At 39.4% G+C, this 14,264-nt stretch overlaps 1 protein-coding gene across 3 annotated transcripts in view; it reads right to left on the bottom strand.

The window, feature by feature from the left end:
• Piezo2 (piezo type mechanosensitive ion channel component 2) overlaps positions 1 to 14,264 on the bottom strand; it is a 342,822-nt gene that overhangs the window by 36,144 nt on the left and 292,414 nt on the right. For 2 of the 3 annotated variants that reach the window (XM_040741718.1, XM_040741717.1), the window contains 5 exons: positions 12,221 to 12,327; positions 10,923 to 11,021; positions 7,459 to 7,573; positions 5,019 to 5,078; positions 1,504 to 1,670 (listed from right to left, as the gene is read on the bottom strand). In XM_040741718.1, coding sequence (XP_040597652.1) covers positions 1,504 to 1,670; positions 5,019 to 5,078; positions 7,459 to 7,573; positions 10,923 to 11,021; positions 12,221 to 12,327 — 548 coding nt within the window. The remainder of the gene's footprint in view (positions 1 to 1,503; positions 1,671 to 5,018; positions 5,079 to 7,458; positions 7,574 to 10,922; positions 11,022 to 12,220; positions 12,328 to 14,264) is intronic. The other variant, XM_040741719.1, reaches the window with a different exon arrangement.

Raw genomic sequence — 14,264 nt, 5'->3', positions numbered from 1 at the left:
TTGCTATATCACAATAGTCACTTTTCCAGAAATTGGTTCAAGCTTAGTGAAGAAAATGATTAAGTCTGTTTTCAACTAGATTAATTTCACCTAAGTAATTTATTTTCATTATTAATTTTGATTTTATTTTGGTATACTTTATATATTTTAAAAATGTTCCCAACCCCATTAAATCATAATTGACAAAATTATATGTATAAAAGGCTTACCTTTAAATAAACTCTATTAACCCCTATGTAACATTTGTATGTATATATTTTTTCAAGACAGGGCTTCTCTGTGTAACAGCTCTGGCTGTTTTGGAACTTACTCTGTAGACCAGGCTAGCCTCAAACTCATAGAGATCTGCCTGTCGCTGCCTCTGAGTGCTGGGACTAACGGTGTGCCCCAACACTGTTCAGCTTGTAAGTTTTATTAGCTCTCCTTATATCCTAAATTTTTTTGAGAGGTTTCAGATCAAAATTCTCAGATTAAAACTATGGCACATAGCAACCCTATTATAAACTCAGATAGAAGAAAGTGAATAAACTGGGGATTTTTCTGAGGACTCCTTGTGGGTGAGTGAGTGTGTGTGTGTGTGTGTGTGTGTGTGTGTGTGTGTGTGTAAAAGACCTTAACACACACAGAACAAAGTGATTATGCAACGGCTGGCCAGAAAAATAGGATTTTATTTTAAAGTTTTAGATAAGGCTGTCTTAGCTTGGTTTCTATTGCTGGGATAAAAACCATATCCAAAAGCAACTTGGTGGGAAAGAATTTACTTAATCTTAGAGTTTATAATCCATCACCAAGGGGAGCCAGGCAGGAGCTCAAGACAGGAACTTGGAGGCAACAACTGAAGCAGAGACTGTGGGGGTGTACTGCTTACTGGCTTGCTCCCAATGGCTTCTCCACTCTTCTTTCTTACACCACCTAGGATCATCTACCCCGGAGGGGGCATCACCTTCAGTATGATGTGATGTGGCCCTCCCATATCATTCATTAATCAAGGAAATGTCATACTGACTTGCCTCCTGGCATTTTGATGGAGGCATTTTCTCATTTGAGGTTCTTCTTCTCAAATGTCTCTAGCTTATGCCAAGTTGGGGGCGGAGGTCAAAACAAACGACATCAACAACAAAACAACTAACCAGGACACAGGTTGACAATCTGAAATCCAAATGCTCCCACGTTTGAACCCCTTGAATTATGAGCAAGATGCCAACAGATGGGACATTCTACACAAGGGCTCCTTTACAGTTGCCGTTAATACACAAGTACACTTGAAATAGTCTAAGAAATTACTTTCAGACTGTTTACATGATGAAATAGAAGTAAAATTTCATGTTTATAATTTGGGTTCCCTCCCCAGGGTAGGTGAAAATATTTCAAAATCAAAAGACAAAATTAGAAATTTGAAAATCCTCCTTCCCCACGCATTTTGGGCTGGGATGTACAAGTCACATGGACTTATCACCTCTTTGAAAGTAGCAAGTAGCAAGTAGCAGATGGTAATGTCATTACCTTCTTAATCTCTCGGGTCAGCATACACCTTTCAATCCTCAGAACTGTGGATATATCGATATGTTCCCTCGAGATGGAGTTGAGCCAAGTCGTGAAACTGTCCACTGTAGCCAGGAATAGGACCCAGGTGAACTTCAGGATATTAAATATCCTCTTGATGATATTATCTAGGCAGAAGAAGCATGCCACAGTTAAAAGGGCATGGAACACTGTGAGGTACACCAAGGCCACAACTGGATTTTGCAAGGTGTTCCTAATGTGGACTGGGCTCCATACACTTAGATACAGAGGGGGACTGAGGCCCAAGCACCTGTGTAGATCTCTACACATCAATGCAGAACTAAGCTAGACTCAGGTAGGATTTGCCATGTCAGCCATAACAGGTCTCCAGACAGGCCCTCAGGGTCCCTGGGGACTAACAGGACCCATGGAAATATCGGGTTCCGTGGGTGGTCAAGTCCCTTACATATGTGAACTCTAGTTACATAATATGCCCTCCCTCAAGGGACCTGGGATTGACATGTGAAGCAACCTTGTTTCTAATTTAAATTTAAAGTTAAAAATAAAATTAACTATACAACAACAACAAAAAAAGAATACACCCTCCCTCATAGTTTGAGCCATCTCTATATTACTTTTAATACTTGCCTACTAGGTACACTTTATGAAATTGGTTGCTGCACTGCATTACTTAGGGGAAGACAGAAAAAAGGCCTATGTACAGATGGATATTTTTTCATAGAAACATTTTGGTATGTGGTTGGATGTGTCTGAGGCATATGGAATCTACATATCTAGAGGCCTGACTATAAGAAGTTTAGTTAAAGCAGAGAATAGAGATGGCCTGAGCCAATGGATGCTTTCCTACAAGTGTCTTAGGGACTGTTGGTGGAACCTGTTTATTGTCCTTCAGCCAAACCATCTGATCTTTTGCAAAGCTGGCTCCACAGGCTGTGTGTGCTCATGTGCTCCTTCCTAAGACAATCAGATGAGATTTTACATTAACAGCAAAACTCCACACACGGGATCCATCATCTCCAGCAGAAGCCCTGGGATTGCTAGTGTGAGTGAGTTTTGTCCTGGACTGTAGCTGTGATTGGAGACCCTGGAGAGCTGTCACACAGCAGCTCATCTCAGAGCCCAGTTGTATTCAAAATGATGACAGAATGCACACATATCTTCCAGTACTCTGTGGTAGCTACAGTTGAAGGCCTTTGAATACCCAGAAAGACTGGAGGAGGTTTCACAACTGGTGACCTCACCACTCAGCTTTAAAAAAGAAGGAAACTTTGGAACAACATGGATGACTACAGAGGACACTGTGTTACACTGAATAAGCCAGGTGTGGAAAAACACAGGGGACATCACGTTACACTAAATAAGCCAGGTGTGGTAAAACACACTCCAGATGGTATCAGTTTCACTTGGAATCTAACCTAGTGACTGATACTCACAGAAACAGAGAGTAGAGCCATGGTATATGGCCAGGAAAGGAAAAACTGGGAAGGACTGGATCAAGGCAAGCTTGTAGTACATGGGAGCATTATGTCTAGAGATCTGCAGATGATGGGAGTGGGGCATGGTCATTAGTAATTCTGTACTATGCTGCGATTTGCCAACAAGTAGACCTAAGGTGCTCTAAATGTGGTGAGGAGGCAGACAGATAGGTTTATCTGCTGGCCTACAGAAGTGACTTTGCTATGCACTGTACAATGAAATGATGTGTTCTATGCCTCTTACATATACAGTGAGAAAGAGTCTGAACAGAAGTACTAGGTCCTTCTGTCGATCTGTCTTAATCATGTATGTAAGCTGATGGTCTCTCAATCACTTGCTAGCCCCACAGGCCCCTTGTCTACTGTGATCAGCCATGACTACTGGATGGTCTGTCTTTGCTCCCCACTAATCTCCTCTCTGGTTTAAAGGCCACAGTGTGCATTGGAGTTTGGCTTTATGGTGAAGGAACAGAATTGCTCTGAATGAATTGGTCTGGGAAGAATGGCAAGCTTACTTCTGGGTCAAACAAGGAATAGAGCCTCCAAGCTAATGCCATACCTGATGGGGGATGAGGGGAGGAGAGTGGCAGATAGCAACATGCCAGGACCAGGTGGGGCCAGAATCTTGATCTCTGATTCCCCATGGAAACATTTCCTGCCTATGCAGTTACCTTCTGCTTGTCGGGATTGTTTGGGCTATGGCATCTCTTTGTCTTCCACAGGACTTAGGAGGTGAGAAAGGACAGAGGGTCCTATACTGAGCAAGCACAAAGACAGAGATGAATAGCCTCATGAAGAGGGATGAAGGGAATCTATTGATGCCTCATGAAGTGGGATTTCAGTAGAAAGACTCCATAATGCCTCCATATTTCTCTGCATTCCTGGTCTCCTATTTAGTTCATAATTTGCTTATTTTATGTGTGCATATGTGTCTGTACCCATGTGTGGAGGCCAGAAGAGAGCATCCAGTGTTCTTCTGTATCACCTCCTGTCTTTCCATTGAGGCAAATTCTCTGCTTGAACCTAGGGCTCATGTTTTCTTGACTAGGCTGGAAGCCATCAAGCCCTAGCAGTCCTCTGGTCTCTCCCCAACACTCACCTTGGAACTGGAGTTACAGTCCTGTAACTCCAGTTGATTTCTGGCTTGTTACATGGTTGCTGGGATCTGAACTCCAGTCCTCACAATTATGCAACAAGAGTTCCTAACCTTCAAGTCATCTCTCCAGTCTCCCTTATTCCCTGTTTAATGAACTCTAGACCAAGGCATGTAATGCCCATACTTATTTGTAGAAGACCTCAAATTGCTTTTACATACATAAAAGGGAAGTTTGGCACTATGGGATAAAAGATTTACAGTAGGAGCCACTAATACACTCCAGCAGTTCTTACGTTTTTGACAACTTATTCTTAGTTTTTTTTCCCATCACAATTACTTTCCTAGAAGTAATAGTTATTAGTTGTTCAACATTTGGTTATGTAACTACTTATATCTACATTTGCCCTATGATAATTTATGGCATATTTAAAAATAGCTAACAGAGAAGATTCTGAGTATTCTTAACACAAAGAAATAACAGCTGTTTGAGATGATCCCACATTGTAAATGTTTATCAAAATATGTATGCATGTCACTATTCTATCTCAGTTGAAAAGGTAAATTTTTAAAAAGTTCTATTTAAAAAAGAAAGAAGAAAATTTTCAGGCATTTGTTTCCATGATCTTATTCTGGTGGCTTCTACTCAGCACCAGCGTTTATCATGCTCACCCACAGGCACATTCTTCAAGGATCTCACAACCAGATAGGGACCCAACACTTCATCTAGTGGTAGAGAGGCTGGATCTGCTCTCAGGAGTCCTTCTCCACCTCAGCAGAGATAAGGTTTCCAGGGACAGGATTGTATTATTCAGCCTCGGTCCAGACTCACTGTTGGATTCAGTACTTGGCAGCAGCCTTCCTTACCACACGGGGCAGCGCCATTATCAAATGCTCATAGTTCATCTCTGCCTCAATTCTGTTACCTGGCCCATCGGACTTCTTCTTGACTGGCCCATCCTCTCGATCGTTCCATTCCAATGAACCTGTGTTATATATAATAAAGGACATTTCATTATATAGTCTTGTGCCATTTTCATGACTTAAGAATATTCATAAAAATTTGCCAGAACACACACTTGAGAATAACAAATACAACATTGTATAAAAACAATGGTAGTCAGGTGAGTTTGCCTCATTAAATATTAAAACTAACCCAATTGTTATTAAATACAAAAGCACATAACAGTGATCCAGAGCTTGACAATAGAAGAGTGAGTCAGAATACACTCCCAAATCATATCTAAATCAAAGTAGGAGCCAATGGCTCACTGCTGCTTTATTTCTAACATAAAAGGAAGAGTTTTTAAAAATTAAGCAGGGCTAGCAACATTGCTCATCTATCCAACTGTATGAAAATATATCTTTGCTACACAAGTAATAAAAATTCAAGATATGAGTAAGCCCAGTAGGAAATACAAGGCATTTGCTTAATATGTGAGGGGTTAGAAACTTTCTTTAGTGAGAGATTGACTTTAAAAGTATCGGATATTTAGGCATGCTTTGATATCAAACCAATTTCACATTGTTTATATAGTCATGCATCACAAACTAAATACAAACACTGAACAGAGAAGTTTATAACATACCACAGGAGGCATCAGAGTGGCAGAGGACAATTATAGCTGTATTTGGACCTTAAACTTGAAAGCATGAATTATATAGATAATATAAAGTAAAAATGCCCAAGATCATTAGGCACGGATTAAACTAAATTTCAATGAAAACACACATCATCTGTCATCCCTCAGAAAAAAATAACAAAAAGAGCAGTGAGGATCTTGTTATGAAACTATAAGAAATGTACATTCCTTTATCTGATATATTGGAGTGTAAATTACTAAAACTCTGTGGGGAGAAATCATTAAAATGTTTGAGGTATATCCAGTCTTCCTACCTTTGAGAATCTATTCTGCAAGAGTGCACATTACTCTTAACTTCTGCCACACTTTTGAATGCATCCATGTATAACACCATGTGAATTTTTTGCCTATTATAGCATTGTTGGCTGTGACAAAATCGGAAAGCAATCTTTTTGTCCATTAATGGTGAAATAATTGAATAAATTATGCATATCTGTACTATGGAAACTTTTATAGCCATTAAAAAATCCCCAGCAATTTCATGAATAGTTAATTGGAGAAATGTTCATGATACAGTACTAATGAAAGTACAAGATGCCTTTGTGAACATGAATTCAATTCTTAAAAGTTAACAAACAACATGACTTGCAAAAGGGGAGAAGGCCAATGCCCTATCTGGGTAGGATGAATTTTTCCTGAAGACTGATAGACGGATTGTGTGTGTGTGTGTGTGTTTGTGTGTGGTGTGTCCACACATACACCAGATGCTGGATCTCTATCACTTGGCTTTTTGTATTGAGTTAGGTAAAATTTATCTTTGTAAACAAATCAATAAAAGGCAGTTAAAGCCACCAAGAGATACTGGGAAAATGAAGGTAAAAGTGAACAAATTTTATAATTAGTTACATAAGAAATTTTGATTCTTTGACTTTCTTAATGTCATAAGGAACCATAATTACAATATCTTTGTACAGAATCAGACTAGAGCAGATAAACCCAAGGGTCCCCTTAGTCACATCATTTAACTTCCAGTCTCCTAAAAAGCAGTGATTGTGGTTAACACAAAAGTGTTTTTTAAATCTTTCTCTTATATTTAAACACTATGATGCATACCTCTTTAAAGTGTAAAATACTAGGTTAAAGTACTGTGGTTTTCTCTGTTGAGTTAGTGGTTTAAATAGTTAGTGCCTGCTATTTTGTAAAATGTTATTTTTCACTTAAATCATGTGTCAGGAAACTACTGAATAGTATTGGTACAGGCTAGTTTTATGCCAAATTTGACACAAGCTAGAGTCATTTTGGAAAAGAGAACATTAATTGAGAAAATGCCCCACCAGGTTGGCCTGGGAGTGGTAATTGATGCAGGAGGGCCCAGCTCACTGTGGGAGTGATGCCACCCCTTGGCAGGTGGTCCTGGGTATTGTAAGGAAACAGGATGACAAAGTCAGGAGGAGAAAGCTAGCAAGCAGCATTATTTATGGTCTATGTAACTCCTGCCTCCTGTTTCCTTCCCCAAGTTCATGCCCTGGCTTCTCCCAGTGATGGATCACAAGCTGCAAGGTGAAAAACCCTCTCCTACATAAGTTGTTTTTGGTCAATGGTCTTTATCACTGAATATAGAAACCTAATTAAGAGAGCATTCCATAATGCCTTGGTAACATAATCCCTTTGGAATCTTCAACTCAATTGGATTGAAAAATCCCATCTCTTGGCATTTGGTGTCCCAGCAACACTCCCTCTATGGTGCAGACTAGGCTGTGGCTGCAGCCTGCCGGGAACTCACCCTCCCCAGATCCTTTGCGTCTTCCCTTCTCCTCTTCTTTTGCCAGCTTCTTTTTCTCTTTCCTCCTCTGTCGGAGTGCTGTTTTAGGATCAGTAATCCAGGCTTGATAGACGAACTGAAAGAAAAAAATCCAATTATTTTCTGATTTTTAAAGTAACTTAAAATGAAACTGGACCTAAGCCAACCTTCTTTGATGTAAGATTTTTTTTCCTTAGAAGCATCAATTTCCCTGCTTCTTATGTTGACTCTTGGTGGTCTAGATTCTTTTTTCTTGCTTGTTTGAGACATAGTTTGGCTGGCCTAGAACTTGCTTTGTAGATCTGTCCGCTTCTGCCTCCCAAGTGTTGGGATTAAAGGCATGCACGGCCACAGCTGTCTTACCGCTTCTCATTTGCTACCATAAGATGTCATACATAAACAGATGTGGGGACATATTTCACTTGGTGTCAAAAGATGATCATCACATAAACTCGGGTAAAAACAAACCATCATTTCCCTGAAATACCAACACCGTTTGTGATCCTCAGTTACAGAATTCTTGCTTTGCTGAAGCCGGGAGATCTTGATAAGTAGCTTCAGAGGAGTTTCTCCTACCGCAAAGTTTTTAGTCAAAAGAAAAAGACCATCTTTAGTATTCTTATTTGCTTAGGGAGGGGAATTAAGTTTTACACCTTCAATACTGTCTTAATAGCAGTTATGAAAAAGAGACTATGGAGATGGATAGGTATTTTAAAGGAAAATATCAGTGTGACAGTGAGATATTCCAGGATAGCATAGAGGGAAAACTGGTGCCCTGGGTTGTCCTTTGTCAGTTGCATTCAAGAGCTGAAGACAGTCACATCACCATTTTACAACCCATAGCCAAGCAGGAGCAGTTTGGAACAACCCACCCTCCACATACCCAGAAGCATGCAAAAACAAAACAACAACAAAAAACAAGACATGCTACATAAAATTAGTCCTCTAAATCATAAAGCCAAGCAGACATGCTTAACATGCAACACCCGGGTCTCAGGGAAGCTGGGTTTTCCATTGTCATGATAAGAGTGCATAACGGGTAGCTGTAAACCCATATAGTATCATTTTTATCCTAGATTATTTTCAGAGCTCAGAAAATTTTGGAAAACACAACATAAACAGATTGGCATTCTGATGTCACTAGAAAGGAAAGATTCAACTCTTGTACACATGGAATGCGAGGGCACAGGGTCTAAGAAAGAACACCTCCTTTTCCTCAGTGGTAGAAATCTGAATTGCATAGGCAATACACACAAATGTAAAATTGGTATTATTTCTGGCTAACAAATCTGGGAGTTAAACATCCTACGTTATGCTAAAACGTACTCTATGAATTTAGTGATGATCAAAAAGATCAAAGCAAGGACCGGTGGATCTTTACTGATGAGCATGTCAGTTAGGGAGTGTAGACACTTCTCTCTCAGGGTTAGGACATTAAAAGTCAAATTTGCAAAATATGGTTTGTTTTAGAAGAAATAGAACTAATAAATAAGTCTTCAGGCTTAAGAACACCATAGGATGACATTTTCTACAAGAAAAATTTTATACTACTGCTTTATAAAATGGAAGAATGCCAGACAGAAATTAAAAGGCAATAATAATTTGTGAGTGTAGCAGGTGCATGATTGTAGGACAGCCTTTGTTCTGAAGGAGAAGCAAACAGCTGGGAGGGAGAGAGGAGGGCGGAGAAGGGAAGGATTAGCAGACTTTAAGAAGGGCAGGGAAGGGACCATCTGACATGATGTAGGAAGCTACAGACTATGTTGGCCCCCAACGAATGAAACCCATAAGTGTCTTCTTAGTGAGAGGACATGCTGGTCATGCAAGTACAGGAAGCAAGAAGGAGCAACCACGAGATGTGCTGTTGAGTCCTTATTCTCAGGCAAAGCTATCTTAAGATTGCCATTTTGAAAAAAATAAATGTTTTAAAGTTTCAAACATTTGACAGAAGGCCAGTTTTGCCTTCTCCTATTTCAGAAAAGGATTCTGGTCTTTACTAAGTCAAGGAATGGAAGACTTTTGGTGACCTTGAAAATTATGACATTGCAGCTCTAAGTTTCACCCAGGTCGGTGGCTTGTCTAGGGAGCCAGGCTTTAACTACATCAGCCAGAAGGCAGAAATGCTTGGAAGTATGCACAAGTCTGAAGTTAATAGTCACTGCCATGAGTGTGACTTCATCTTAAAGTTTATCTTTATTATTAGAGGAATGAGATTTGCTTTTACCAAAAGGTCATTAAGCAAACTGTAAATATTTTTTAAACAAAGAGTGTTTCATGGGAGTGGAGGTTCTTAACTTGAATTGATACTATTTTATGATTTATCCTCTAACGTTACTGGGACCCAAAAGTTCCTTTACACTATTATCATCATTTAATCATCTTTAGGTTTGTTTTAAGTAACACAGAGGGTGTATATCTTTCATTTCAATAATTTTCAAGTTATGAGATGAGACAGACACTCATATGTGTTCATAGAGAAACAAAGATAAAGTCCCTGCAGAAACAGCAACAGTGACTATTAATTAAAGTCAGCCTTCTGGAGTAAAGACAATTGGAGGTTTGGTCTCTGAGGCTCTAGGTAGGCCAGCAATATGGCCTTACCTGGAAGCTTCACAGACACTGAATTTCAGGTCCTGTATGACCAGTGGAACCAGCATGGAAATGAGATCTCAGGAAAGGGCAAGGTACGCTGGTCTCTGTCACTATCCCAACTGTTTGCTTGAATTCAAGGACCATCATATCATAATGACCCAAGAGTTTTAGAACTCACTCCTGACTGAGTTTGGAAGGAAAAGCATGCTACAAAACACAAGAAGGATAACTTATTCTTTGAGGTTTTTAAAATGAAGTGAATATGACATAGGCAGATGACTGACATCAATTATGTATTAGATGAGTGAGCAAGTGCATTGCTAAACTTTATTGAGAAGCACTGTTGTGCTCTGGGAGTGAGCAGCTGGGAAAGGGGATGTGCTAGACGCAGGAATTAGACAACTGGATCCAAATTAGGAAGGCAGAGACTAACAAGAAGCTGAAGGGGGGGTAGAACCAGAGGGGTCTTTTATAGCTTATTTGGAATTTCTTACCAGCTTTCTGAGAAAAAATTATTGTATATGTTTTACTCATTATAAACTAAAGCATGCAACCAGATGTCACCCTTTTAAAATGAGATGTAACTCACGCAAAACTATGAGCAGAGAAAGTACGTGTATATCTGCATTTTCTCTTTCTATCTTGTATAATCTCTGGTGTCTACTTTTAAAAGTAGTAATATGATAAGAAGTCTAGTTCCTAAGAACTCTTTTTTGGAAAACTTAGTGTTTTATATCCATATGAGATTTTCATTGTACAATTAATAGAATAGAGAAAATGTAGATATAGCGATGTTTTACTAAATTCTATGGAGCAGAGAGTCACACACTACACATCAGTAAAACATGAAATACCTTTGCAGCTCTGATTAAATACTGAAGAATAGTTTTGGGAAGTTTAATGACAGACTTTGGCAAGGCTAAAATGGCTGATGCAAACTTCCCAATAGCTCTCTACAAAGAAGGACAAAGCAAGAGTAATTAGTAGAAAAAAACCCAAATGTTAACAATTTAATATATGATGTCGCATGAGTTCGTCTCTAAAATTAACATTGAGGTTAAAACATGCCAATCACTGAAGCTAGAATAAAATGTGCTGGACTTATAATTTAGGAAAGAGAGCACACTCAATCATAGTATGTAGTCCATAAACATAGTGAAGATGGTCCATGTTCTCTTCTTTGTTGTACAATGAGTAGTGATTAGTTTAAAATTAATTAGCTAAAAATAAGGATTTTAAGTCATTAGTACTTGGCAAGTACCCTCACCCATGCACACAAACATGTCCCCAAGCACGCCAAGGAGCAATTGAACCAGGCAGGCAGCACCACACTAAAGAACCTCTACAAATCACTTGGTTCTTTAATGTCATAAGGAAGACCAGGTATTTGAGTTTGTCCATTTATGAAGGTCTGTCTAGGGAACAGTGCATGGCCTTACCTCGGCCAATCATGAAATTTTGTGGAAACCTTTCTATATGATCTGTACTATGACAAATGGGATATAATTGTTTCAGCCTGTGGTCCAGAGGTAGGAGAAAGAGACTTGTACACAGAATTCATGCCCTGTGCTTTGACAAGGCCCCATCTTCAAGAAGAATGGATTGCACTCTGCCCCTCCTATCACTGTGTTGGCTGGGGTTGAGACAGCGGGTACCTGAACAGTGAAAACTAAGCTGAAAAAGATGTTTATAGTTATTATTTAAATAGATTCCGGTATCATCATCAATACAAATGAAGCTAATGTCAAAATCCAATACAACGTTTAAATGATCATTTCCAAGAAGAGAATGCACTGTATTACACAAACAACTGTTTCACACAGGGAGCTGTGGGCCTTGCACCCAAGCAATTCGAACCAATGCTGAGGAAGCTGTCAACTTGCAAGAGAAAATTTTTTTGTTTAGTGCATTAAAAAATGCTTCAGTGTCAGGGATGAAGCGCTGACCCACACCCTGTTCAAATGACGTTCCTGAGAGGGAGCAGTGCTGTAGTTTTCATTAGAAATAGACAATTTCAGATGTCCATGAGCAAACTCTGAGCGCTGTATCACAGGACTACAGAGGAGGTCATCTAGGCCTGCAAGCAAGACTTGATTAAAAATGCAACTGCAGCATTTCTAACTAGCGTCACTGTCCACATCCCTCTAGTTACCTGGAACGCTGACTTCCGTGGGGGTTCTTCATCTTCCTTCTTAAGTTCCTCCTCTTCCTCCTCTTCACTATCCGTTTCAAATAAATAATAGTCTCCACTCCTGACCACTATGCAAGACAAAATATTTGCTTACTTCTTTAAAGAGACACAAGAAACTTGGGGGTTTATTCATGAAATGTTCCCCCCCATAAAGACACACAGATGACCCTCAAGAGGCCCACAGCCAGAGATGTTAGCAGGAAAAAAACAGATGAAAAGAACTCATTTTATCTAGTGCTATATGGTGCTGGCATGGCTGGGTCTACAAAGCATGAGGCCTTGTCTGTACCATTTATGAGGTTGGTCACTATGGGGTTAACCTGGCAATTTCTTCCATCTTCACCATTTTATAGGGCTTAATCAATTTATTGTGGAGATGCCAAAATATTTGAAAACTCTTGCTTCACAATTCATCAGTTTTGATCACTTAGACAAAGGCCAAAGTGAGGTGGAAGATTTGGCACAGTCTGTCACAGACAAACCAACCAGGGTGACACAGGATGGAGATTAGTGCCACCAGTCTCCACTTCACTTTATACTATGCAGACCTGGCTTTTCCACACGTGACACATGAGGCAACATAAGACAAGACATTTGAAAGAGTTAAAAAAACAAAGTAAAATAAACAACAACAACAACAACAACAAATACATTGCCACAAGGAGGAAAAGGGTAGACATCATCAAAAATGAAAACAAGACAAGAACATCTGTTCTGACTGCTTCTACATATAGCTATGGGGCTGACTGTGGAAAAGCAACCTTGGTCCATAGGGTTCGGCTCTGTCATGCTTCTGGTCAACAAGCCATCCCCTGGGAATTAATTCCAAGGAGAACTATGATGACCATCAGGGACAAAGCACAAACAGTATGGCCTGCTTCTGCCTCATTTGACACTTGCCCTGCAAGAACATATGTCTGTATCAGGAATGGTAACAGAAAACTCAGAGATGTCTAGAGACTTAGAGATACTTAGGAAATTCAATCTTTAAATGCTTAAAGACATTTAAATTAAATAGAGAAGAGAGACTCACTTCTGATGCTACAAGAACTGTACCATCACTGTGGGAAAGCATACTCATGCTTTCTGTCTATATTTGGGATTTCAAACTGCAGAGGCATCTCAGGGGTGGTGAAATAATGTAATGTCTTAAATTACATTGTGGACTTATACCCCACAAGGTGATAGGGAACCTTGGCCTGTTTAAAACCAGTTGCATGAATGTCACTAGCTACGGTCAAAGTTGAACAATTTTGTCTACAGTATCAGATGACTCCGAGCCTTCATTCTGGAAGATGCGGAGTGAACGAATTGGGCCTTATATCCTTGAACAGAAGCACTGTGATTTGTTACTCATGTTTTGAAGAAAAAAAACTAGGCCCAGAGTATTGGGTCCAGGCCTGAGGGAATCAATGCAATACAACAGAAGGTAATAATAAGCAAGAACAAACCAAAGTCACAGCATTACATTTGACAGTGAGGAAGACCATGAAAGTAATGCCTTCACTGAAGCTGAGAGATATTGCAGGGAAGTTTTGTGGACTCTACAATCACATGGTCATTTGGGACAAACACAGGGCATGATAAGATGGAACATTTTACCCTCATTATAGGCACTAAGATCAATGACAGCTGAACTTGTATTCAATCATACCTTCTATCAATTTTATTCATATGGTTGAACCCAAATAAATTTTCATGTCAAGCATTGATTTTATCACCAGCAATATCACCAGTTTATTATGTAAACAAGTGTAGCTGTTACATTTGAAAAAAATTAAGTTTTTAAGTCTCTTAGTTCTTCACAACACATTGTTGAAACAAAGCTAGGAAAATTACTTTTTTATTGTGTGCTGCTAAGAATAATTTAAAGAGTTCTTCCGTGTACATTAGTGCTCATTGGAGATGCCACCTTCAGGCTGTGTCCAGACACAAACCACAGATGTTAGTGTCACTGATAAATTACTTAGTATGAAATGAATTTTTTAGAATCTCACCACTCGCA

Source organism: Mesocricetus auratus, unplaced genomic scaffold (assembly GCF_017639785.1).
Source record: "Mesocricetus auratus isolate SY011 unplaced genomic scaffold, BCM_Maur_2.0 Super-Scaffold_6730, whole genome shotgun sequence".
NCBI lineage: Eukaryota > Metazoa > Chordata > Mammalia > Rodentia > Cricetidae > Mesocricetus > Mesocricetus auratus.
The sequence above is the reverse complement of the archived record's forward strand: the minus strand, read 5'-3'. Positions and strand labels throughout refer to the sequence as shown.